We start from the raw sequence: 25602 nt of genomic DNA, 5'->3' as shown, positions 1-25602 counted from the left end.
CCAAGAGAGTGGGGCCCTAAGCTATAGCTTGTTTAGCTTATACGTAAATCCAGCACTGCGTGGAAAACACCAGCGTAACATTAGTTTCCAGCAGTAGTCCTGGATGTGTTGTCAATCTGCAGGGTTAATTAAAACTGTAAAACAGTAAATTTATTTTTTGAAAAAGCAACATCAATCATTATACAGAGAGGCAAGATGGAGCCTAAATAAACACTGTACTGAGCATTCTGAACAGCTGCTATTCCATTCTTGGGAACAATATTTTGCAGTTCCCTTGGTTGTACTATTCCCTCAACACATTCCGCGAGAAGGATTCCCTAGTGGGCAAAACGCTTCATATGAACGGAGCCTTTAAAAAGGCAAAAGTTTGGGCAGATTTATTTCCGAACCTCCTTTGGACTTACAATGGTTGTGATCAAAGATGGCGTCGACAGAAGCTGCTTGATAATTCTGTATCTTTCATAAAGGGGCTTCATCAGACTCCTGTCTTGCTTGTTTCCCTGAAAAGAAATAAGAAGCAACACCATACTGACTCTGGCAAAACAAGATGTCTGTATTGTGCTGGGTGCCAAAGAAGAAGCGTTGTTGGTCCTAATCTATACGCTGCTTTATGTTTCTTTAGCATAAACAGTAGCAGGAGGGAAGTGTGACTCTGGCTTTAAAAAAAACAACCACAAATGTACTTCGTGCCACTGCTTTTTTTTTTTTTCTTTTTCTGGTTGGCTAACAATTTCACTGGAGCACCACGTTTGTGTTGAAGTTGGACTCCAGTAGTCCTGCCAAAACAGATGGCCAGCAGTGCTGGGATCAAAATTGCCACTGTCTCTGTACACTCCTTGCCCCTGACAACTGCATGATCCATTGTCTCAAAATACTGGCACTGTTATGGCGCTGGGTGCTTGGTTTAGTGACTTGCTGTTGACTGTCAGTCAACATAAGGATTGTCAAGCCACGGACTGTCCAGATATCTACCAACCTCTCTTTTGACATAATTGAGTCTTAGCACCACGATTAATTTCTGCCTCAAAATAATAGGAAAGAGGAACTCAAGCCAAGACAAAATAGGTAATTACACTGAAAGAAGTCATACATTTTTGCCTGCTCCTGGTGGCTGAAAGGATTTCGTTCATGTCATATCCTCAAGATTGTCCATTCTTATGGAAGACCTAGTGAAAATGCCAAGGCACCAACTATGCAGTTCTAGAAACCACATTATGGACAGTTACAATGAGAAGCAGTACAAGTAGGTTTGGCTCAAAGGTCATTTTGACAGACGTCCCATCCTGGGAAAGTTTAAAGGCACTGGTAACTGGAGAAGCTTGAGGAATTCAGTATCTGAGAATCCTCATTTGACCTGACCTGATCTGAACCTCGCCGACAAAGATGCAGATTGAAACTTAAGTTGTCCACCAGATTTTTAAACCGGATGTTCCAGCAGCTCAAAAATAGTAACAAAACATGCTTAAACATGCATATTTTGAAGAAAAAATACATTTGCAACTAAATGATTTAAACATGTAGCTAAATGCAAATTCGTGTGCAGATTTTAAAAATCAGAAATGGGTTTGATTAGTGACACAGACCAGAAATAGACTGATTTGCCAATCCACATTTGCAACCTTCAGTTATGGTGTAATCCTCCATTTCCACAATATATAACATCTGTACATTCAGGGCAGCAACCACACAAACACAAAAGCCCAGCGTAATCAAAGACCAAGAGTAGACTTAAAAATCCCTCTACTGCAAACATCCCACCAGTTCAAGCATTGCAGCCAGATGAAACTCTCCCCCCTCTCCCTCCCCAGTGCTGTTCTGGGGGATCACCCCCAAACACCAACCCCGAGCCAACTGAAGGGGACAGGTGCAATGAGATAGCCCCATTGCCCAGGACTTCCACTAACATGGTGTGTTGGGTGAAGCCCACCTTAAGTAAGATATGAACTTTGCTGTAGGATAAATGGAAAACCAAGAAGCAAATCCTTAAGTATATGATGCATGGGGAAACATGCAATAGTCAGGGTACTGGAAATGAGAGGAAGAAAAACTGAGCAGATCTGGAAACAAACATATGAAGCTCCCTTATACTGAATCCTTATACAGTAATATCCGAGGCCCCAGACAGGACGTTTCTCCAACCTGCAACCAGCAATCCTTGAACTGCAGAGGCCAGGGCCTGGACCTGGGACCTTCTCAGACAAGACATGTGTTCTCTCACTGAGCTATCCTCAAGCAAATCAGCTGAGGGCGGACCGAAGGAGAGGGAGAGGGAGACAGACTTTCTTTTTAGTCCAGTTCAACTGATGTATGAGAAAGCAGGAAGTAAATATTTGCATCATTAGCCTCTTCAACCCTGATGCAGAGGCACAGGCACACAAGACCAGTAGCTTTAACTGCATGCAGCATCATTGCACAACCAGAAAGGAAGCCCCACTGTTCCTCTGCGTGAGGACAAAACCACACCCCCTCTGGCAGGCCACCACTGCCTGCGGCGTGGCCACGCTAAGGCAGCAAAGGGGCCAGCCCCACAGATCCACAAAGGTAAGTGGCTATTTCTGCTGTTAAAGCTGTAATGCATAGCATACATAGCTCCAAAGCCAGCCACGGGAACCAAGTCTACATTACCTACTGCTCAAGGTGGCAATTCAGCCCCAGGAAATACATGTGCAGAGTGTGTGTGGTTGCTGAGCCATTGATATCTGCAGGTCCACCTTAGCATATGCTGGGAGACACCTAATTTCTCCTGCATGAGCATGCACAGAAAGAAGCTTGCTCTGTCCATCTGTAAAGACACCGGTTTCTTTTGCTTTATTGTACTTTCTCTTTTCCCACACATAAATCTCCTGTTCTGAAATGCTTTAACTAGAAAACATCTACACAGAATCAAGAAAGTCAGTCCTCCCTTTGCCAGGTTTTAAGTACCCATCAGGTTGCACATATAAAACTAGCTAATCAATAGGCAGCAGATTTCAATCCGTTCTCTCCACTTCCATTTATACATTCCATGTAGGAAAAGCAAGAAGGAGCATGAAAAGAAGCATTATATTCCACTGTCTAAAAGAAATCCATGCCTCTCCAATTTGGACATGTGCATGGACTTGCGCAGTTGTACCAAAACACAATACACGTGGAATAATTACAGTTTGGCCTCAGCTTGTCCAAGTCTCAGTGAAAGAAATGTAACTTTTAGGAGTGACCAATATATGCACAACTGCACACATCGCCAAACCCGGAAACGTCATAAAAGACATCACTAAAAGGGCAGAAGAGGGGTGTTTCAATTGCATGAGTTTTCACACAAGCGTGCAGTGACTCGGAATGGAACCCCGTGCAAATCGGGGGTTGCCTGTACTTGCAACTGACTTATTCCGTGTACTCAGCACAGCTTGTAACATTAGCCCCAACAAACCTCAGCTAGATTAGGTCCTCTTCTTTCTGTGCTGTATAACCATCTGCAGGTTTCTGAATTATGCACAAAGCCTTGAAGACCCCTTAGAAAGTGGCTATATTTCAAAGTGATAAAGCTTACAGAGTTGTTTTGATGAATCAGTCAAAGGTTCCTCGCTCCCTCCAGCACCAACAAGTGTCATTTGATATCCTATTCTTTGAGTTTTCTCTCTGATTCAGAAAGCACTGTGGGCCTTTCGATCCGTCTTCATGCAGGCATGTACCTAATTAGATTGGGTTAACCTGGAAGGCTCTCTGAAAACATGCCCCAAAGCTCATCAAATTTAATTTAATTATCATCTTGGGGGGGGGGAAATACAAATGCATTTGATTTCCTTTACTATCAATCTCCCATAAATTGTTTCAGGTAATCTCAGTTTACAGCCTTATTGTACTTGACTCGTAAACTTGGGTCCCCACTGCAGGGTGGGGACCAAAGGTGGACAAACTACCCCCGAAGGAGCACGACGTGTTTCCCACCAGAGGTACTATGCTTCCTGACCATAAGAGATCCTCCATCCTTGCTAGAGTGGAGTAACTTCAATCTTGTTTGTATGTGCCACAGGCTGTCTGCACTGAATTTCAGGCAAAGGGGACAAAGTTCTCTCCTGGTATCAGCCTTGGCTCTCGTGCAACATCTTCTCAGGCAGCAGCTTACAGGACTGGGCAGAGATGGGGAAAAACATCCACTCCCCAATCTTATTTTGCAGGTGCCATGTGAGCGCACACATTTAACTAATCCTAGACCAGTTACAGCTGCCTGAAAAGTTCTGCAATTTGTTTTAAACTTCTGAGGATTAACGGGGATAAACCAGCTTTCATATATATGCTTCTGACAGAGCTCATGATTTCTTGGTATAATTTTAAGTAGCCGAATTAAATTGTGGCCAGGGAGCAGGGCGGGGGTGGGGGGGCGTGATAAGCAAGCAGAGGAAAAGCCGCTAAGGGTTGTTTTTGGATTTAATTTATGTACTGATTTATATGGGTGGTTTTATAATCCACTCTTCATTAAAATCAATTCCAGAGCAGGGAAAATCATAAAAAATATATGCTACGTAATAAAATATAACAATCCGGAAAAAATCAAACCACCACAACAATAAATCAATTTTACAGCACAGCACCGCAAGAGTGACAAAGCATCTCCTACAATCACTGTAAGGATGGAAGTGAAATTTGATTCAGTTCTCATTTCAAAGGTGAACCTACCATATTTGGTAGATTCTGAAACAATACATGATCCAAAACTCATCCACTGTTTGAAACTGACACTTCTCCGAATATTGCAATGCACTTCTTCAGCTTGTCCTCCATGAATTTGTCAAATTCTCTTTTCTAACCATCCAAGTGTCCATCACCACCACTTTGGGGAGAGAATGAATCCCTGTGCATCACAATGACACCCACACTGGACAAAGACTAACTCCATGTAGCTCACCCACTCAGGTCTCAGTAACACATGCCAGGTTGGCCCCCACATCCATGATTAAACCGTGGAGGATAGATCCTTTATTTTGGATAGATCTGATGTATAATAACAACAGCCTAGGTTATGTTGGTAAGCAACTGAGCCAGACAAGTCAGGCTGAGATGGAAAAGGTTCACATTGCAGAGAAGTTCTCAAAACTGAATAAGTTAACTTAAAAACAAAGCTGATCTCCACTGGTGCTATGATGCTGCATTCCCTTTCTAGGTCAGATTGCCTATTAGACTACAAATGACAAGAAGAAGAAGACGACTTTGGATTTGATATCCCGCTTTATCACTACCCTAAGGAGTCTCAAAGTGGCTAACATTCTCCTTTCCCTTCCTCCCCCACAACAAACACTCTGTGAGGTGAGTGGGGCTGAGAGACTTCAGAGAAGTGTGACTGGCCCAAGGTCACCCAGCAGCTGCATGTGGAGGAGTGGGGACAAGCAGATTAGCCTAAACTGAGGGTCATGTAGTTACTGCCTAAAAATCATGATCATTGGATACCACCTTGGATATAAGGCAGGACACAAAAATGTCTTTTTAAAAACCCTTGGGGCTGATTTAAACATGAGAACAGCCACACAAAGACCGTGGAGAAGCATCTTCCTGTGCAAATGCTTTATACAGCTGATGAGACCTTGATAAGCCTTGAGCCTGGTGCCCTGGAGTTCCTAAGTGGGCCACTGCTTTATGACGGTCTCCACATGACCATCATCACAATTAAAACAGCCCTCATCCCTTGTTTTGAAGACGTTGTGCCCAGTCCAGCAAAACAGAGATGTCCTTGTCCCACTGATTTCAATGGGACACTATCTCTGGACTGAGGCTGTTATTTTTGCCTGTATCATTTGTCTAAGACCAGAGAGCTTACGAACAACACACACAAGTCTTAAGACACATGCTTCCTAATTAAGTTGTTGACATATAAACGAGGCCCACCGTGGTCTTCCCTCCGTCAACTGACATCTAGCAGCCATTCCACCAGGCTGTGGCAGAGCAAGAGGTGGGAAGCAGGGACACTCCATCAGTTCGGCCGAGAGACTAGATCCATCAAGATGCCCTCTCTTCTCAATTGTCACCCAACAGCAGCCAATCTATCAGGCTGCAGGGAGGAGATGGTGGGCAGGGCTGTTCAGCTGAGAGACCAGCTCCAACTGACTCCTCCTCTTCTTGAATTGTTTATATTCCTACAGGTGGCCATTACAAGAACTACTCTGTATTCTTAATAATGGATGTCTACGCTGACTTGTTTTCCTCATCCCTCCTCGTTGCCTTTTCCTTTTGTGTTATGTTCTATAGACTGTAGTCATGCAAATACAGGACTGTTTTGTTTTTATCTTGCCTAAGCTGCTCAGGCAGCATCTTTCTGCTGAAGAGTGCTGCAAAAAAAGGGTTTTTTTAATATATATATATATATATAGAGAGAGAGAGAGAGAGAGAGAGAGAGAGAGAGAGAACTCTCCCCCAAACTAAACATTAGTGTTCTATTGCACACCTCTCATTCCTAGTGGAAGTTTCATGAAACATACTGACCAGGAACTGCACATTTTCTCTGAACAGCCTATCACTTCTTTGTCCATCCAAGACTTCTTAAAGACATTATTTGTAAAGGATGGACAGTATCTGCCCCTGCAGTTTTTGTATAAATCTACTAAACTGTTTCATTTAACTCTTCGAAACTGTTGGTGGCAAAACGTGGAGCTACACTGAAGGGGTGGGACAGCAATGCATGGAAACTGCCACTGCCTTTTTGGTGGCTCGGCACATGACAAACAGGCCCAACAGTTCAGGAGCTGAACTTGGCTTGAGGGTGCGCAAATAGAAATACCGTACAAGAGCCATGTTACCTTAACATTCTCGGGGATATGGAGCTGCTGCCGCTTCTCGTTCAGTCGTTTCATCACGGCATCCATGGTTTCTTCTACGGAGGGGCTCGGGGGAGCTCCTGCTGTGTCCTGCTTCACAGTCTCTCTGGAGCTCTCCTGATGAAGGTTCCTTTGAGTTGCTTTGAGGGGGCAGCTTTGTTCTTCTGACAGTTTGAGTTTCAGCTCTGGGAGGAAAATTCCCAGGATACGAATGAGCAACCACTTGCAACACATTCCTTCTGCCACCACAAAATGCACACACACACACACACACACACACACCATCACCACATTGAGCTGGATTGCTCACATACAACCCTTACAGGTGACCCACAGAGTTAAATGCAATCCCCCGTCCATATATGGTAGCTCACAAAACGCGTGTTAAAACCCCTGGTTTTAAGAACCTAAAAAGATCCCTGATGAATCAGATCAAAGTCCAGCATCCTGTTCTCATAATGGCTACCCCTTTGCTTACTGCATTTGGGGTTCCTCCTCCTCATTCTGCTTCTGAGTGTGGCCCTGGATCCTTGCTCCCACATCCTGCCCTTGCGACACGCCTCTGATGCATCGACATCAGTAGACTAAAACATACTTAAATCACTCCAGCTTCCCACAGAAAGATCTGCATCTGAATTCCACCTGCTGTGGCCATTCTCAACTTTGCACATGCCTTCATAATAATGGTAATACAGTGGTACCTCAGGTTAAGTACTTAATTCGTTCTGGAGGTCTGTTCTTAACCTGAAACTGTTCTTAACCTGAAGCACCACTTTAGCTAATGGGGCCTCCTGCTGCCGCTGCACCGCCGGAGCATGATTTCTGAAGCAAAGTTCTTAACCCGAGGTACTATTTCTGTGTTAGCGGAGTCTGTAACCTGACCACTGTACGATGTACCACTGTACGATGATTTGGTTACTTGTCCTGATTTATTCCACTTGCATTTTGCAAAAAAAACAAAAAAGCCAACCTCATCTGTCTCATCATGCAGCATAGCCCTCATTGTTAATTGAAGAAAAAATATGAAGTGGACGTGATTTCCTTCTGGTTGGGATACAGCTTATAATGGAAGCCTAAGAAACTCACACTCAAGGGAATACCCGACACTCACAACTTCACAGAATGGGGGGAAATTAAGTGTTTTAAGCAGTTTGGTAACACAGGATCAAACGCATCACTTAACTATGAGTGTGTAAAAGGTATCAGTGTAATGAAGCTATTAGCTCAGCATTAACTTCATTAGTGTTGCACTCTGTGGCACTGAGGGAGATCAATGACGCTGCTATTTAAAATTACAGGAAACGGGATGGAATCTAGCAAGCCTGATTTCCATTCAAGCCCCATTCATTTCATTGAGGCTTCCACAGGAAAAGCTCCTGGCAGACTGCACTTTACAGGGCAAATCTACACTGCCAGTTTACACAAGCTTAACCCAACAGCCTTCTCCCTAGAGAAAACTGAGGACTAGGGTAGTGGGGCTGGGGTATTGCTACAGTTCCTAGGATGCTTTCAGGGAGGTGATGGCTGTTAAGACTTGGGTAAAACCAGTTTTGTGTATTCTATAGCAGTCCTGTGCACCTCTCCCAGATGTTGCAGGACTACAACTCCCATCATCCCTGACCTTTGTCCATGCTGGTGGGGGATTATGGGAACGAAAGTCCAACAACTGTCCACTCCTGCTGTTAGGAAATTAGTTGCTTTTCTGGTAAGGTTCAAGACAATATTAAATATCGGACTTTCAGCATCTAGCTGAATTTGACCCTCCTTCAAGCACTAGTGAGAAATGACTTCCCCTGTGTCTTCCACCAGATTTATTGGTGAAAGAGAAATGACCTATCCTACAGACTGTAGCTGATAGTTGTGTGTACCTTTAAGCTGTTTCCGACTTTTGGCCAAGTCGTTCATCCATTTCATTACTTCGGGATTCGATATTTTGTCTGCGTGAGAAGGCTGGACAGGAAAGAACAAGGGGGAAACCAGGTGGTTAGACTGTGACTGTTGTTATTCATACAGCTCTCATTATTAATGGGCAAAGTTGCCCCCATACATTCTGCATTTATTAACCCAGAATATATAATGTTCCAGCTGACATCTGGATTGTGGTCCAGGCTGGGTCAAAAGTAACTTGACTGCCAAACTCTGTTATACACTGATGGCATCCAAACCCCACTAGAGTCTAAATGGCAAAAATGACTTACCTGCCCTTTCACCAGCCTCTATAATAAGACTGCACATTGCTGCTCCCTAACCTTGCTAGTGCCCAGGTGACTACTGGCTCTTTTTGCTTAACGTGGCAAGTGTATCTGATAACCAGCACCTGAGTATTTGTGACATCATTGCTTAACTAGCCCAGACCTTTATGAGGTCACTTGTAGTTATGAGGTCACTTGCAGCCATCAAGACTAGTGACTGCCATGTCTCTCACCAACATAAATACTAGTAAAGCAGATTTGTATCTGCTTGGGACCCAGGAAACAACAAGAAAGAAACATAATTTAATCCAGGCACATAAACACTGTGACCCAGCAAGTCAAATGAAGTCTCATCCACCTCATCAAACACCACAGAAACATGTGTGGTTTCTCACCCGATAATTCTTCTCTTGCTCAAACTTTTCTTCATATTTCCTGATTTTCCTCTTAAGACTTTGCAGGTGCTTTGTGAGTTGTGCTATCGTCTGTGGCTCTTTGCAGTCATCACAGCTACCTCTGGAAGAACTTCTTGGCCTACAAAGGTAGAAGTAACGAAAATGTCCTAAATGTGAAATTGCTTTGCAGGATTAGGTCTACAGCTGCAATGGAGACCATGAAGGAGGGTGATGGGGGAGGGATAATAACAGATAGAAGGAGAAACGGAGGAGTAGTATGGCCTGGTCTGGCCTGCTTGTTCCTTGAAAAGCTATGGAATCTGCTGAAAGCAGGAAATGAAGCTTTTCATGGAAATGAGGACAGTCACCTGCTAATGTCTACACATCAAGCTGCTGCTAAAGACACATAGCCACAGTGCTTAGTTCAGAAGTTGACAACCCCATTCACCACTTGGGCAGGTCTGCCTTAAATCCCAGAAGTCCACCTGGCACCATGATTTCTATACTATTCAAAGATGTGATTAGCAAAACAGGGGCTGGAGTTGGAAACCTCTTTCTATGTGTGTCTGTGCTGGGACAGAAGAAAGGAATACAGTGGGGATGGGAACATGTGACCTTCCAGAAGTTACTGATGAAAGGTTACTCTCATCGTCCCTGACCATTGGCCTGTCAGGAGCTCATCCTACACTCGAGTAGGACCCTGGTGGAGTCACATGCCCAGCTGGCATGTTCTCCCCCTCCTGGTCGTTCATTCAGGACCTTCAAAAGCTTTCTTCAGCCTGAACATCAAAGCAACCAATGCCAACAGACATCAGCACACGTAGGGATCCGCAGAGTCTTTGCAGCTTGTGTAACAGACCTCAGCAACTCAGCATTTCGGCTGATCTACTTTATTTACATATAAACACACACAGAGCACTGCAACATGGCTCCCTCTCTCTCGAGCAAAAGACAGCAAGGAGAAAAAGAACAAAGGACAATAGTCCCACTTCACGGAACTCAGTAACACAAACATCCTGTCTCTATCACTTCCCACTTTGTGGAGTCAAAACATACACCGTCATGTGATAGACAAAAATCCCATGACTGCAACCATGGAGCAGGAATTCTAACATGGCCATGCTGACTGAGGAAGATGGGGATTTGGAGGGCACCAGGTCCCCCCACCCCTGCACTGAAGAATCAGGAAAGTGAAGAGGAAAAAGACAGAACATAAGACGGAAGGAGGGAAGTCTCCACTTGATACAGCATTGGTCCTCAGTTGGCTAGAGCAATGGGGATGCCCCAGGAAGGGGAACAAGTGATAAGTCCAGGGCTCTCCAGGAGTATCTGAAAGCACCTAAGATTTTTAAAGGGACTGCTCAGACATGTGGCAGTGCTGTTCTCAGATTTGATTGGCAGAGGGACAGAATATTTAAGGGCCACCAATGTATATTTAATATTTTTAAAGTGTTTTTTTTAATTAAAAACCAACACCACATCTCCCAATATTATTATTTCACTTCCTCTTGAGAGAACCCAGCTCTCCCTTTTGCATCCTAGGCCAAGCTCATTCACACTGCATGCCTCTTGCATACTCACTGTACAACAGATAAAAATAGGAACACATTTTATAACATCTCTGCTCTCTTACCATGAACCTCTGCCTCAGCCCCACAGTTCTGGTGCTTCTATTCAACCTGCTCCATGATGTATCCTTTTACTCTGCAATAGCCTGCCTACCATGGATCGAAAGTAACAACACTGACTTCCATCATAGGGTTATTATAAAGATTTCACCTAGATAATGTATACGAAGCACTTGGGACACTTGAAAGTGCTATGCAAATATTATGTATTATCAGTGCTTTTCTTTAAAAAAATGTTTAGGGGGTCTCTCATTTTCCTACTCGTATTGAAATACTGCCCCTCAAACTTAGATACACAAAATGTTTAGGGGTGTGCGTCCCCCCAGAAAAAAGGACTGCATATTATTATTATTATTAGCCAAGATTATGCTTGTAGCACAATTGAGCTCATCTATTTTATCTTTTTTGGGGCGCGGGTGGCGCTGTGAGTAAAACCTCAGTGCCTAGGACTTGCTGATCGTATGGTCGGTGGCTCGAATCCCCGCAGTGGGGTGAGCTCCCGTCGTTCGGTCCCAGCTCCTGCCCACCTAGCAGTTTGAAAGCACTCCTAAGTGCAAGTAGATAAATAGGTACCGCTTTATAGCAGGAAGGTAAACGGCGTTTCCGTGTGCTGCGCTGGTGCTGGCTCGCCAGCTGCAGCTTCGTCACGCTGGCCATGTGACCCGGAAGTGTCTTCGGACGGCGCCGGCTCACGGCCTCTAGAGCGAGATGAGCACGCAACCCTAGAGTTGGACACGACTGGCCCGTACGGGCAGGGGTACCTTTACCTTTACCTTTATTTTATCTTTAAATAAATGGCTATTATCAGCTGTCCGAAACATATCTCAGCAGTGTGCGTGTGCACACACAGAGTAATTCCACTGTAGCTGAACATTTGGGGGGCTAGCTGTACTCCAAACATAGACTGTATAAGTTATTACCTTTCCCCAGAGAACACTGGGAATTGAGGTTCTGTGAGCAGAGGGCTAACAACATTCTCACCACCTATACCAAACCACAATTCCCAGGGTTCTTTGGAGGAAGTTTCCACTTGTTTCACTCTGGAAAGGGTTATCATATCATAGAGTTGGCAGGGACCACGTGGGTCATCTAGTACAACCCCCTGCAAAGCAAGAATCTTTTGCCCGAGGTGGGGCTCGAATCCACAACCCTGATATTAAGAGTCTCATGCTCTACCAACTGAGCTATCCCCACATCATCATCATTTGGTGTTTGCTATTTAATAGGCGGGAGGAAAGCATCAGATATATATTAGAGAGAAACATTAATGGCCACGCAGAGGCAGCCCTGGGAAATAAAACATGTCTTAGCTTACATCATGAACAGTTGAGCACTTGGTGGAGAAGGAGCTGATTCAGGGTCTAAATTAAATCTCTGGCTTTGGCTAAAAATAGAGCAGCGAGGAGACAGCAGAGGATTATCTCCATCAGTAATGTGATACAGCAGCCTGCTGGTCCCTAAGGAATGGTGGTCTTCATGTCCATTGTCTGCATCTGCCTGGCCCTCTTTGTAGACTTGTGCAGGCTCTGCAATGACAAGATGAATTTAACAGGCATTTAGAAGGGCAAAGCTCATTAGCTGCACACGTTAAAAGAGCCTCCAGTGCTCCCTGGAGAAAGTTGTGACATAACATAGGGGGAAAGGGATGTAAGCATATACCAAGAGAAGGTTGTGCGCATCAAAAAATAGTTTAAAAGAAAAACTTTAAAACTGACATCCTAACAAACTGAAGGAAGTCCTACAGAACCCAGTGGTATCTAATTCTGAGTTAACATGCTTAGGGCAAGGCCACATGGTGAATATTGGAAGAATAAATTGCCAGTTGCATGCAAAGATGCTGCTTGGCTGAAGAGACTGAGGAACAGCCATACTTCAGTGGATTGGAGTCAGGGTTGACATGAATGAAACCTACTAGCAGCAGTAAGGCATAAGTGAATAAATCTTTCCATTATACGTCCTGAGATAATCGTTTTCTTGCACTCTTAAAATACTATGTGTTCATGAATCCTGACGCGACACTAAAAAGGTTATATGCTAGCTACATTAGGCAGTCCTTGGGCCTAAGTAGCTCCCTATAAAGAGATGAATGGGATTGCCTACATCCACCAAAGAACCTCTAAAGTAGGGTTGCCAAATTTTGAAGAGCAAAAAAGAGGACACATTTGCTGACTTCTTCTTTTAACTAGGGATCACTATTATGACTACGCATGAAAAGGAGGACATGTCCTGGAAAAAGAGGACAACCCTACTTTAAAATGGGTTGTATGACTCTTTTCAAAATATTACAAAACATCAAACAAATGAGCCATGTAATAATAAAATGGGGGGACACACCTTTTTACCCCTATCAGTTTCTTTCAGAGCACGCAAAGCCTAATTTTTATCTAAAGTTAAAACAGCTGAGCCAAAACAATTTATTAGGCTAAATAGATGGCATTTGCAATACATGTATTTAGTAGTAGTATTTATTAGATTTTTATTGCACCCTTCCTCCCGGTAGGCCATAGTGGCAAGCAACAAAACAAACTCGCGCTCTCTCTATATATATATAAGGATTAAAGAGCTTGCGAGCTTCTAATAAATCTCTTTAAAGGGGGAAAAACACACATTAATGAATAGTGCTGCATTCTGGCAGACATCATGAGGAGCGAATCTGACCTAGTTTTCTTTCCCCTGACTTCTAAACTGTATTGACTGACAGCTTCTATAATTTATGATCATGGATCAATCACCACTCACACAATCCACCCAAGATAGATTTTATATTTACATTAAAACGAAAGGGCAAGCTTTTCCTTTTCAAATAAAGACTGCCTATTGTTAACATTCTGGCTGGTCTTTAAAAGATGGAGTATGGGGTGAAGCGGCACTTTGACACTTGGGGTGCATATGCATTTTCCTGGGAAACTATGCTTGTGTGTTTAATCATAAAGAGATCCATACACCTGAGACGAGAGATAAGTGAGCTAAGACCTGTAGGAGCAGTTTGTACACTATGCATAGGAAATAACAGGGACACAATACTGACATTACAGAACAACACATCATGGAGGCCTGAATCCGGAGATTATTGCTATTCTCTCCACCAAACAGGTGCTCCACATTTCAGTTTGGTCATTCAAAGGTGGAGAGGGAGAGGGAGAAGGAAAAAGAGGGTACTTGGAATCAACCCCCCTTTCGACACACACAAAGCTGATAGCACTGTGGTTATGCACACGTATGTGCTTCAATACATTTGAACGCCCAAGTTCAGCAAGGAACCACAGTGTAAGCAGCATTGCAGTTTCCTACCCAGTAGTACCTTTGCACCTGTGCAGGGTTCGGTCCAGAAGAGGGTCCACAGACAGACACTCATTTGTCTGACAAGGCAACCTTGCTGCATTGTGTGCTGTGCTCTGCTTTACATGCATTCTCAGGTAAGAACTTTTATTTTGCCTGCTCAGCTTCTAATCCTCTGTAGCCAAAGGCAGCTCACCAGATAAGCCAGAATGGGACACCTCTCCTGTTTCTGCAGTCCCAAGAAAGGGGTGTTGAGTTTCACCAGCACATGTGATTGTGGAGTTACAATCCACTTGTGGCTAACCTGTGGCCCTCCAGAGGTTGTGGAGTTCCAACTGCAGAATAGTTGCTGTGAGCTGTACACAATGTAGATGCTGCATGGCAACCACTTTAAACCGCTCTGTGGGGTGGGACAAAAGCAGTTGCCCCACAGAGTCAGTCAACACAGGTAATATTTTATGGAAGCTTATCATATGCTCCAGCCATGAATCTGCTTCTTCAAATAGGTTTGTGGTCAGAACATGTACAGAGAAAGCAGGTCTTCCACAACAGGCTCCCCACATGGTTGAATTCACCCTGCCAGCCACACACAATGACCTGCCGGCGAGTCTGACAACCGCCCTGTTATTGCAGAACCAGGCTGGAAGCGAAACCAAGCATACGTGACTGGTAACTGAACAACAAGATCATTTGCAAGCTGTGCAGCTCTGTACTAAGGCAAGGCTAATCAAGTTGGGGCAAAGGGAGGAGTTGGCTTCTTATGACGAATATTGTACCCTCGCTTTTGTATATTCACGTGGCTTTTCTTAACTGGTTTAATGGCTCGGCCCTAAGTTTGGTTCAATTGGCAAACAAAGGCCTAGGGTGAAATCAACTCCCTCAGCACAATGGCCACAAGCCATTTTGTTATGCTCCAAATATACAAAGATCAAGATTGAGGTTATTTTCCTTTATTTTATATATCCTGAACTTTGATGCAAAGCTTTTCCAGTGAGATCTGTGCTTCCTAGCTCATGAACAAGAGAAGTCCACAATTCTCAAAACAGGGAAGTGCAGGGGAGTTGCGGGTGTAAGAATAACTTACAAATGTCCTAGCCCTGGAACAATGATCCTCATTGACACGAGAGAACGAATTCAGGGGAGATGTGCATTGGCTGCTTTTGAATGTGTGTGTTCTGGAGCAGCCAACAGCCTACCCTCCAAATGTTGTTGAACTACAACTCCCATCATCCCCAGTCAGCATGGCCAATAGTTAGAGCTATGGTCCAACATCTGGGCAGCATTACATTGGCTATGCCTGGTGCGTGGACTGAATTTTGCCATATCAGAGGAAGGCCGACCTTGAACATGGAGGACGGTGGCTTCTTTCTTTCACCCCAAATTGATCTACTCAGCAATTTTAAAAGCAGAGTGGCTTGGGTCTCTTTTATATATCTTAAACCAAGACAAAATAAAGGATACTGATGGAAGCAGCTGGATGCATCTTCCTTTCTTTGCCTTAATTGGGGCACGTCTAATGAGGATCTCTCTAGCCCTTGAGAGCTATAGAGTTTTTGCACCAGCGGCTTTTAAGGATGTGAAATGCATCTCAAAAGGTAGAACTGCCAAACTAATTTGAGAGATTCTTAGAAAGAGATGGGTTAGCCTTTGCAAAATGACCGAGAATAAAAAGCTTTTGAAATAAGCTCTTTTGCTACAGTCACTTTATTTATCTATAAAAATTACCTTGGGATTAGGCCATGTAATACTGACCCATTTGCCTTAATGGAGACCACACACGGTCTGCAGATTTTAAGCTTGCCTATAACTCATCTGCTTGCTATGCTGGTCTTGCTAACTATGACCCACTTTCATGCACAGTGATTTGCCTTCTGCCTGAACCCAGGAATCCATCTCATGCCATCTGCGTGATTACAAGCTCTGAATTGACAGAAAAGAATCCCAAGCTTCAAATCCATTTATTTCCAACAGTTGATTTTGAGCGAGAGAAGAAAGGGGAGGAATGAACAAAAAAAGGATGCACACAAAAAAAGAGTGTGTTTGATGAGCAAGTCATTGGTGATGAAAATTAATGTGTGGCTTTTAAGTCTTCCACTTGCTCTGCTCAGGCAATCAATCTGCAATCAATAACAGAATGGGGAAATCAACAATGGCCTGGCAAAAGTGTGCGAGTGTGTGTGTTGGACAGGCAACAGACTAACAGTCACTGAAAAAGAGAACATGTTAGCACAATCCTAACAGTAGAACATAATCAGAAGTGAAATGGCTGGAAACCTACAAAAACCAATTTTGTGTGAAAATGAAGAAACTGGCCAAATTTAAGACAGTGCTCTTCCCCAAAGTAATCAGTATTTATATGAATCAAAACACACAAAATGGCATTTGGCTTTCCTTCATTTCTCCTCTCACAGTCACATGTGTGTGTGTATGACTGTATTAACTTTTATTCAATCAATAATAATAATAATAAATAACACTTGTGCCCCCAAATTATGCCTCAGCCCTCTGTGCTGTTTGAAGGGGGGGCTGCAATTTATTAAGTCAAGATGTATGCCACTGAGTTGCCTCTATAATCAGAAACAAGGACAGCCCATTAACAAAGACCTTCTCTTACCTCCACAACTCTCCCCATCAACTTGCACACTGCTGGTTGGGATCGATGAAGCGACTGGGTCTTTTGAAGCCGGCAGCTGTGGTGTTTCTTCCTGGTTCGGCAGAAATGCAGAGCAGAGGTCAGTTTCAAGGGCTTGCAGCTTCAGCAAAGAATTCTGCAGGCAAAAACAGAACATTGGGATAGATGGAGAGCGAGGGAATGGCAAGGATCAAGCCTTCAGCTCCTTGGGGCTGTCTGCAGGAAAGGCTGCTCCTCCTCGCAGCTCAGGGAAAGTGAATTAACTGCTTAGACATGCCATACTCCTTATGCGCCTTCGTTTCCTCCATCTATTTAACTGATCTGGATTATTTATGACACAAGGGAAAGATCATCTCATCAGCAAAAAAGAAGAAAAGATTTGTTCCTGAAAGCCAGTCTGAGAAGCTGGAGGCTTTGCTCTCGGAGCAAAAAATGCCATGTAAGGATTTCACAGGTTGTGCTGATTGCAGGGCCTGGTGGCATTAAGCCCCTCCCCCTTTTCCATTCATAAAAAAGGAGGAGAATAAAATCCCTCCATAGCATATTTTGCAACACATTGCAGAAAGTAAAGGGTTACATTTCTAGACTCCTCTTTTTTTCCCCGTCTTTTTTTCTTTTTTTGAGCAGAGGATTGGCTTTTCATTTCCCATCCTGCGCCAGGGCAAAATTAACAGATCTTTGTCATTCGCTGCAAACAAATCAATGACGGCAAAGGCTCTTTATCTCTTAGCAGCTCCTCCAGCTCCTGTTTCACGCTTGATCCATTTCTCATTCCCAGTCTTGAATACAGAGTGCAATATTCTAGCCGCGTAATCTGACACAAGCATCTTGCTGGGATGCAAGCATTCCCACAGTCCTAATCATTCATGGACTGAGGAGGTGACGGAAGTCCGTGTGTAGGCCATGAAAGTACAATTTCTCCCCCCACCCCCAAATACAGGGTAGAATGCAAAAGAGTTCATACCCTCTGAGCAGGTAACAATCCAAGATAAAGCAAAATAAGAAGAGCTTGTCAACGCTAAGGCATAAACGAGCATGGCTCCAAAAATGTGTGACCTCATATTTCTACAGCTTACATTTGATTTTAATTTGATTGATTGATTGATTGATTGATTGATTTGCATTCATACCCCAACTCTCCTCTACAGAGCTCAAGGTAGCAACCACAGTTCTTGGCTTCCCAATTTTACACTCACAAAAACCCTATCAGAAAAGTTAAGCTGAAAGACAGTGACTGACCCAAGGTCACCCAGGGAGCTTCACAGCTGAGCGGGGGCTTGAACCCTTGTCTCCCAAGGCCCTCATCCAGCAATCTAACCACTATACCACATTGGCTCTTACACTGCAGACAGGCAAGTGACAGCCCAGGGAGAGGGATACAGGAGCTCAATCCAGCAATTTCTTTATCCGAACCGAAAACCTCTTACACTGTATGCAAATATACCCTCAGCTAGAGTTCAATTTTGTTTGCATTATAATGAGAAATCACCTAATCTGCATTTCCTGACCCTTATGTGAACCGAAACCCAGGTATCATTAGAAATTCACACTTCTCAGAATTTTGTGATACAGTTCTATCACTAAACAGTGTATGCAAAAATGTGTGTATCTTGAGAAAGTATATATGAAAATGCAGATTTTAGTGAAAATGTGCAAAAATGTGTTGTTACATTAGTGGAAAATGTTTGCAGAGACGTGTTATATGAATGAAAATTGCATTAAAATGTGTTTATTAGGAGAAATTCACACTAAAGCACCGGTAAATTTTAATGATTCTTTTTTTAATGCAAATTGCTGGAGAAATGTGGAGAACTGGATTTAAGAATGGAAAAATGAGAAACCAAGAGAAACCAACATTGATAAGATTCATCCATCCCTACCCTACACCAATGTTTTTCAGACTTCTGATAACTGCCAGGTGTTTTCTGAATCAAAGCTGGAAGAGACACTTCATATATTCTTCTTGTGGGGTGGGGTGGGGGAAGGTTTAACTTTTAGAGTGTGCAAGAGTGACAAATGCACACCCTCACAGGAGTTTAGCTTCTGGGTTTCTGCATGAACCACTTGTCCTGCAAATATCTCCTCCTCCTCCTCAGGCAAATAACTTGTGCCCCTTCTCTGCACCGGGAAGAACTGAACAAACCAAACTGCATTCTACACAAAAGACATTGCACCGTCACCCATCCAGCAGAGGCAGACAGGAAGAAGGCAAGGCCAGAACATTCAGCATTAGAACTTCCCTCATCCAGAGATACAGGGTGGCTTTTGGCTCATAGGAGGGTTAAATGATTTAATTCATTTTGTTTCAAGAACTTCTATGTTGCCTTTCATCAGGCAGGGAGGGCATTGTTTCCAGGGCAGGGTGCATTGCTGTAAAATAACTAACAACCCAGCAGCAAAATTTGAAGCAACGCAACACAATCTACAGAGGGTAAATCCACAGCATAACCTAAAATGCTTCTTCATGGATCACTGCCTTGCTGTGGCGAAAGGGCTTGAATAACTCAGAGAAGCTATGCTGTGCAGGGCCACCCAAGATGGACAGGTCATAGTGGAGAGTTTTGACCAAACGTGATCCACTTGGAGCAGGAACCGGCAAGCCATTCCAGTATCCCTGCCAAGAAAACTCCATGGACAAAGACAACAGGCATATAAAAATGCTTAGGTGAAGGAGAAAAAAACCTGCCATCTGGAATATAAATAGTATTAATTTAGGCACTAGTTGGGTTTCTGTGGGGAGCTCCTTTAAGTGGGTACCACAGCCAAAAATGCCCTTTCCCCTCCCCACCCTCCAAACTAACTTCTGGTGATGAGGGCACCCAGAAAAGGGGATTGGTTGGTAACTGGGGTTGTGGTCACTGACCCCTAACCTCTCTCCAACACCATCTGTTTGTGGGGAGCGTTGCTTCCTATGTGACTTTGAACCCATATAGTGCGGAGTTCTAAGTCATGCAAGGAACCCACCCATTGAGAGAACGCACACCACTTCAGATCTCTCCCCTCCAATGGGTGATGTGTAGAGAAACCAGCAAGGGCAGTCCTGCAGTCGTAATACTGCAAGTGAGGATGTTCAAATGGGGATTGATGGAGCAGTCTTTCTGGGATGTTTCTCTACTGATCTTCCCATTGGAAATCCCCGCTAAACTTCTTACAAACCATAGAGCTCCCCAGAACAGTTTGTACATCACTGCCCTGGGAGGCATCAAGAGAATAAGCAGGATATGTCTGAAATATCTCTCTCGTTTGGCTGACCAGACAGAAACAATTAACTCCTTCATCAAGAGGAAAATAAATCTCAATTTAGAATAATCCTACATATATATATATATGTTCCATAATTAACAGCTGGCACTCATTACTAACTATGGTACAAAACTGCCCAAGCAGACTAGTGTGTTAAAAACTGGGTGGTCAGTGCTGTTTTTAGCAATGCCGATCCTGTAATATACTCATTTTTAGAAAAATTAAATCAGCTCTAAATATATATTTTCCCCATCTGTTGCAGGCATGAGGTTTCCAGCAGATTTCCAGCTACCGTTGAGGGATTTGAAATAAAAATATATTTTTAAAAAATATATTTTTAAACATGACCTTGATAGCGACTTGGCATACAGAACCAATATAAATAACTGCAAAGCGTCAAGTCTGAAATCTCTCATTTCTTACTGTTTCCTTTTTTCAGGGGGATGTGCCAATGAAGTGCTATCGAAAGGTGGAGGAAAGCTGTTCCAAAGGTGAACCCCTGGAAAATAAGCCATTCTCCTAATGTACACATTTACTTCATATGCCTGAGCCACAACAGCATTAAGAACGTAAGAAGGGTCTTGCTGGATCAACTAAAGGCATCTCCAGTCTAGCATGGCATTTCCCACAGCAGAACGTCAGATGCCTCTGGGAAGCCATCAAGCATAGCATGGCCACAATTGCATTCTCCTGCTATTTCCTAGAAAACGGTATTCAGAGGAATGGCGCCTCTCAACCCAAAGCTTCAATATCAATCACTTGCAGCCATTGGCAAGACATATCATTCCTCCTCCTGCCCTGATTCGCTGATAAAAGTTGGCAGCTCCAGACCTTGAGGGGAACTACGTTTAAGGAGCTGTGCACAAGACAAAAATCTACCAGGTACAACTCTTCCCCTCACTGCAGCACTATGGAGGGGGAAAGTCACTTGTAGCAAAATTCTGCTTTCTTTATGACTCTTACAGCACAGTCCTACTATGTGTGTTTGTTCAGAAGCAGGTCCCACAGCATTCAGCCAATATCCCACAGCCAATATGTGTGCTTAAGATTGCAGGTCTTTAAAAATGTTTTATTTTGGTTTCTAGATATATATTTTTTCAAATCTTAAATTAGGTTCTTCACATTTCCACCGCAGTTTGCGGTCCTCAGGAAAATTCGTCAGCCCTTTAGTGTGGGTATCTCCTAATATAAATATGTTTGTGTGCAATTTTGCCTTACATTCATATATTGACAGAGCAGTTTTCTTAATATAATGTCCTCTGCGGTATTTACAACAATATATCCATTTCTATGTACACTCCAAAAAATGAAGGGATGCATTTTTTAGTATATTGCTTGGCAGGAGAAGTGCACTGCAAAATTCAGAGGAGTGTGGATGTCAAAGAATGACTGTATTTTTGTTGTCCTATTGTTTTGGGAAATGTGAATGAGGTACGCTCACCTTTAAATGTGAACTGAATTGAATTTGTCACCCATCCCTAGCTTTGACACCTCCTTTCACTCATTCATCACTACCACTCATGGCTTCCAAATGTCTCCTGCTTCCTGAAATGGCTCCACCCATTTTCCCTCGCTGCCTCTCATGTCTCTTATTTCCTTTAAACCATCCTCAAAACCCACCATTTCAAGGAAGCCTTTGGGTCAACCTCCTACTCCCTGTATCTTTCTGCAACTAAGGTCACATCCACACCATACATGTAAAACACATTTAAGGCACGTGACTTCTGCTGCCCCCCAAAGAATCTTGGGAACTGTAGTCTGTTAAGGGTGCTGGGGATTGCAGCTCTGTGATGAGTAAAATACAGTTCCCAAGATTCTTGGAGGGGCTGTAAATATATAGTGTGTGTGTGACCTAAGCAAAAGGGCATGTAATAGAAAATACAACATGTTCTTCTCTCATTTGCACAGTGTTGTTTCCATGTGTCTGTTTTAGATAGCAGGCCTCTTTGGAAAGGGAGCTGTCACACCTGTTCATTTGCATATACGGTGCTAAATAAATTAATAATAATAATATATCTCCCTTCCAGGCTCAAACTGGACTCACACTGACTCTTTCTATGTAGGCTGAATACGGAAGCCTTTGGAAGGACCTCAGAAAGCCAAGTTTAATCAAATGGTGTGTTTTTTTAATAAAGTCAGCACACAATGAAATACGTAACAATGAAAGGGCCATTTCTATTCCTAGTCACTAGGCTTTTATTAAACATTAGGCTTTACTTTAAACACACACACACACACACACACACACACACACACACACACAGCATCCTTTCAAGGAAAGCAACATTTCAAAAGAAGGAAGGTGGTAGATTCAGAGTCTATTTAGGTGTTGGTTGTTGGGAGTGCGAGGGGGGGGGGGAGAGACATCAAAGAGAACACATCTTTGCCTACCTCTATTTATCCAGAAATAAATTGCTATGGTTTTTATATGTGATAAACAAGGAAACTGTCAACATCTGTTAAGATGGGAAAAGGAGGGGGAGAAAACACACTGCCATTTCCAGTCAGCCATTTCCTTTGTGCGCAGAACAAACCAACAGTGGTGAAACACAAAGAGACTCGTGTTTTGTTTGTTACAGGCCACTGCTGAACCAGCTATGCAGAAATTGTTTTATTCGGGCATGGCATAAGGGCTATAGCTATTTTTCCTTATTTACTAAAGAAATGTCCCTCTTGCTGATGGGCGATGAAGAACCTGTTTATGGCAAGGACCTCTGGAGGGGCAGTGCATCTCCTCACACAGAACCACCTTATTTTCCCCCAACAGAACTTAATGGGGGGGGCTTTGTAAATTGAACTGATGTCCATCTCCGTAGCCCTGCCCCTTTACTTTCGAAGACCCAGCCTGGGTTGTGTCTTTTGGTCACACTGCAACACTGGTAGAGAAACTCTGGCCCTCCAGAGCTCCTGCAACCAATCGGAAGCCGCATCGGACTTTCGGCTTCCAAAAATAGTTTGCAAACCGGAACAGTCACTTCTGGGTTTGCGGTGTTCGGGAGCCAAAACATTCAAGAACTAAGCTGTTTGAAAACCAAGGTATGACTGTATATGCAACCTGGGCTGCAATCCTAACCCCTTTTACCTGAGAGTATGCTCCTTTGAATTCATAGAATTCAGTGGGATTGACTTCTGAGCAGACATGGTTGGGACTGCACCCTTTACTCAGCTATCCAAGCCCCTTGCCAGACCTCCATATATTCCATTTTTGAAACGACCACAGTTTCCAAGCCACCTAACGGCTTGTTGTACACAAACCAACAAACGATGCATCGGCAGCATGGAGGAGGATGGACACAGCAAAGCACAGCTCCAGGACTTTCCCCACACAAACACAGCAGTAGCAATTCTGTCATCTGTCAGAGAGCTGAGGGTAACTGACAGGCCCTCCTTGCTCTCGCAAGCGACTGAGTGGATAACAAGACCTTCAGCTTCTGACTTTCGTTGTGACAGATTAGCATAGAGGACGTCAGAGAATGAGGCATTTGTTACTCTCTTGACTGCCAACAAATCCACAGAGATCAACACTGCTTTCAGATGCTCTTTGGGGGTGTGGCTATGTGGGCTGTCAGGATGAGGGCTTACACTTCCAAATTTACCACTACATCCCTGGCCCTACATTCTTGGTGCAACTGTGTGAAGCCACTCATCTGAATTATTTGTGCACTTGGCCTTCAATCTTGGATTGCTATCAATGGCTTAATGAGCTGCACCTTGTCTCCAGTCTAAGCCACTCCACGTGATTCTTCTGTCTAGCAGACAGCTCATTTAGACTATAACATTTCTGGACTTCAACTACTGATCCCAGTAAACAACAGACCAAACGGAAAGGCGGATCCAAATAAAGCAGGGAAAGGCTCCGCAGTATACTAAATTGCAAGAGTGGACTCTTGAAGGCAACTCGTTCACTTAATGCACGTCAGAATATGATTCACAAGCAGAACTGTGGCAGCAATCACGCTCTTTTCAAAGGCATCATTTTGACTTATATTTCATCCGAAACTCTTTGTTCCATTTAAGTGCTTGCAAAGCAATATTGCGAGAGTCTGCGGAACTGGGTGCAGAAGCATCATTGTCAAGGCAGGATGTATTCTGCAATTACACTACCTAAGCACAGGACTTGTGCTGGGTACAGACGCAAGCAGTAAGAAATCATAAGCTTTCACTTCTTTTTTTAAAACGGATGTTTCCGGCCCTTAAGATAGCTTGAAAGTGGGTGGACGCTGCCTGGCAAAACACCAGATGTTAGAGAAGGGAGAAAGAATAAGACTTCTAGCTATTACAAGATGGATTTCAATACTCTTGGATAGTGCTTTGCCCCCATGAAGTATATAAACCAAGCAAGTGTGCTATTTTTTTTTAATGAAGTGTTTCATTAATTCAATTTTGCATTCCATGCTTCTGTGCTCATAACCTAGACTACAAATTTATCCACTACCATTAAGCTACACATATAACAACACATTCATAAAAGTGGAGTGTTTCTGAATTTCCTTACCACCCGGTTTTGCTGTACCCTTAAAGAAATATAGGCATCTATGAATCTGCCCTTTCCCCACAATTTCTAAGGTTGATAACTGAACGTTTGTTTTGCATTTGCCGATTTCTCACAACATGAAATACATTTTTATTTGGTGCTGAGAAATACCAGCAAGCCCAGAATGCTGCATGTGTTATACAAGTTGCAGAACTATAAAGATTTTCTTGGCACTGAATTTAAGTTACCATGGTGCATGGTTTGGATTTTTCTGCTCAAGCTCAATGTCTAGGGTAAGGGACGTACTGTGGTGCCACAGGGACCTCTCCATTTAAAGCAGAGGCTTTTGAGGGTAGAGATGCACCTGCAGTCTATATACCCCAAACTTTTGAGCCCAAAGGTTCTCAAAGTATATCCCTGGTGGTCAACAAGCTCCATTTAGGGGCTCAATGGAAAGGTCGGCAACAGCTAAGGATATTTATACTTGGCCCTGAACTTGATTTATTTTTTACGATGGTGATGATGATGGTCAAAGTCAGACTATCAAACTAGCATTAAGGTCCTGGCCTAGGGCCAGTGATTTTCATAATACGGTGCTAGTACATTCTACTAATTATTCCTTTTTATAAAATGTACCAGTTAAGGGGGCCCTTCTGTGTAGCATGGCCTGCGAAGGCCACATAATTTTCATAATACATACCTGGTTTGGTGTTAGTTATGAACTCAGTGCTGAAGGGGGCGGTGTATTTTATTTTTTCTCATTCGTTGCACTAGAGAGTACCTTTTTAAAATATGAGTTACCTATATGCTTTTTTGAGGGGGGGAACCAAAAGGTGGGGGGAAGGTGGTGTGTCCTATAAAAAAGAAGTTTGAGAAGTGCTGCTTTGGCCCATAGTGGTCCTGCGCCCACAACTGCATTACAGGCAGGGCAAATCTAGAGCAGGGTTCTGTTGTGCCAGATCACTCCTATTTTA

At 43.5% G+C, this 25602-nt stretch overlaps 1 protein-coding gene across 7 annotated transcripts in view; it reads right to left on the bottom strand.

Moving 5' to 3' along the window:
• FAM13C (family with sequence similarity 13 member C) overlaps positions 1-25602 on the bottom strand; it is a 76081-nt gene that overhangs the window by 9785 nt on the left and 40694 nt on the right. For 5 of the 7 annotated variants that reach the window (XM_028729310.2, XM_028729307.2, XM_077930571.1 and 2 more), the window contains 6 exons: positions 16894-17047; positions 12316-12526; positions 9373-9511; positions 8654-8735; positions 6768-6970; positions 405-500 (listed from right to left, as the gene is read on the bottom strand). In XM_028729310.2, coding sequence (XP_028585143.1) covers positions 405-500; positions 6768-6970; positions 8654-8735; positions 9373-9511; positions 12316-12526; positions 16894-17047 — 885 coding nt within the window. The remainder of the gene's footprint in view (positions 1-404; positions 501-6767; positions 6971-8653; positions 8736-9372; positions 9512-12315; positions 12527-16893; positions 17048-25602) is intronic. The other 2 variants (XM_077930572.1, XM_077930573.1) reach the window with 1 other exon arrangement.

This window comes from Podarcis muralis, chromosome 6 (genome assembly GCF_964188315.1).
Source record: "Podarcis muralis chromosome 6, rPodMur119.hap1.1, whole genome shotgun sequence".
NCBI lineage: Eukaryota > Metazoa > Chordata > Lepidosauria > Squamata > Lacertidae > Podarcis > Podarcis muralis.
The sequence above is the reverse complement of the archived record's forward strand: the minus strand, read 5'-3'. Positions and strand labels throughout refer to the sequence as shown.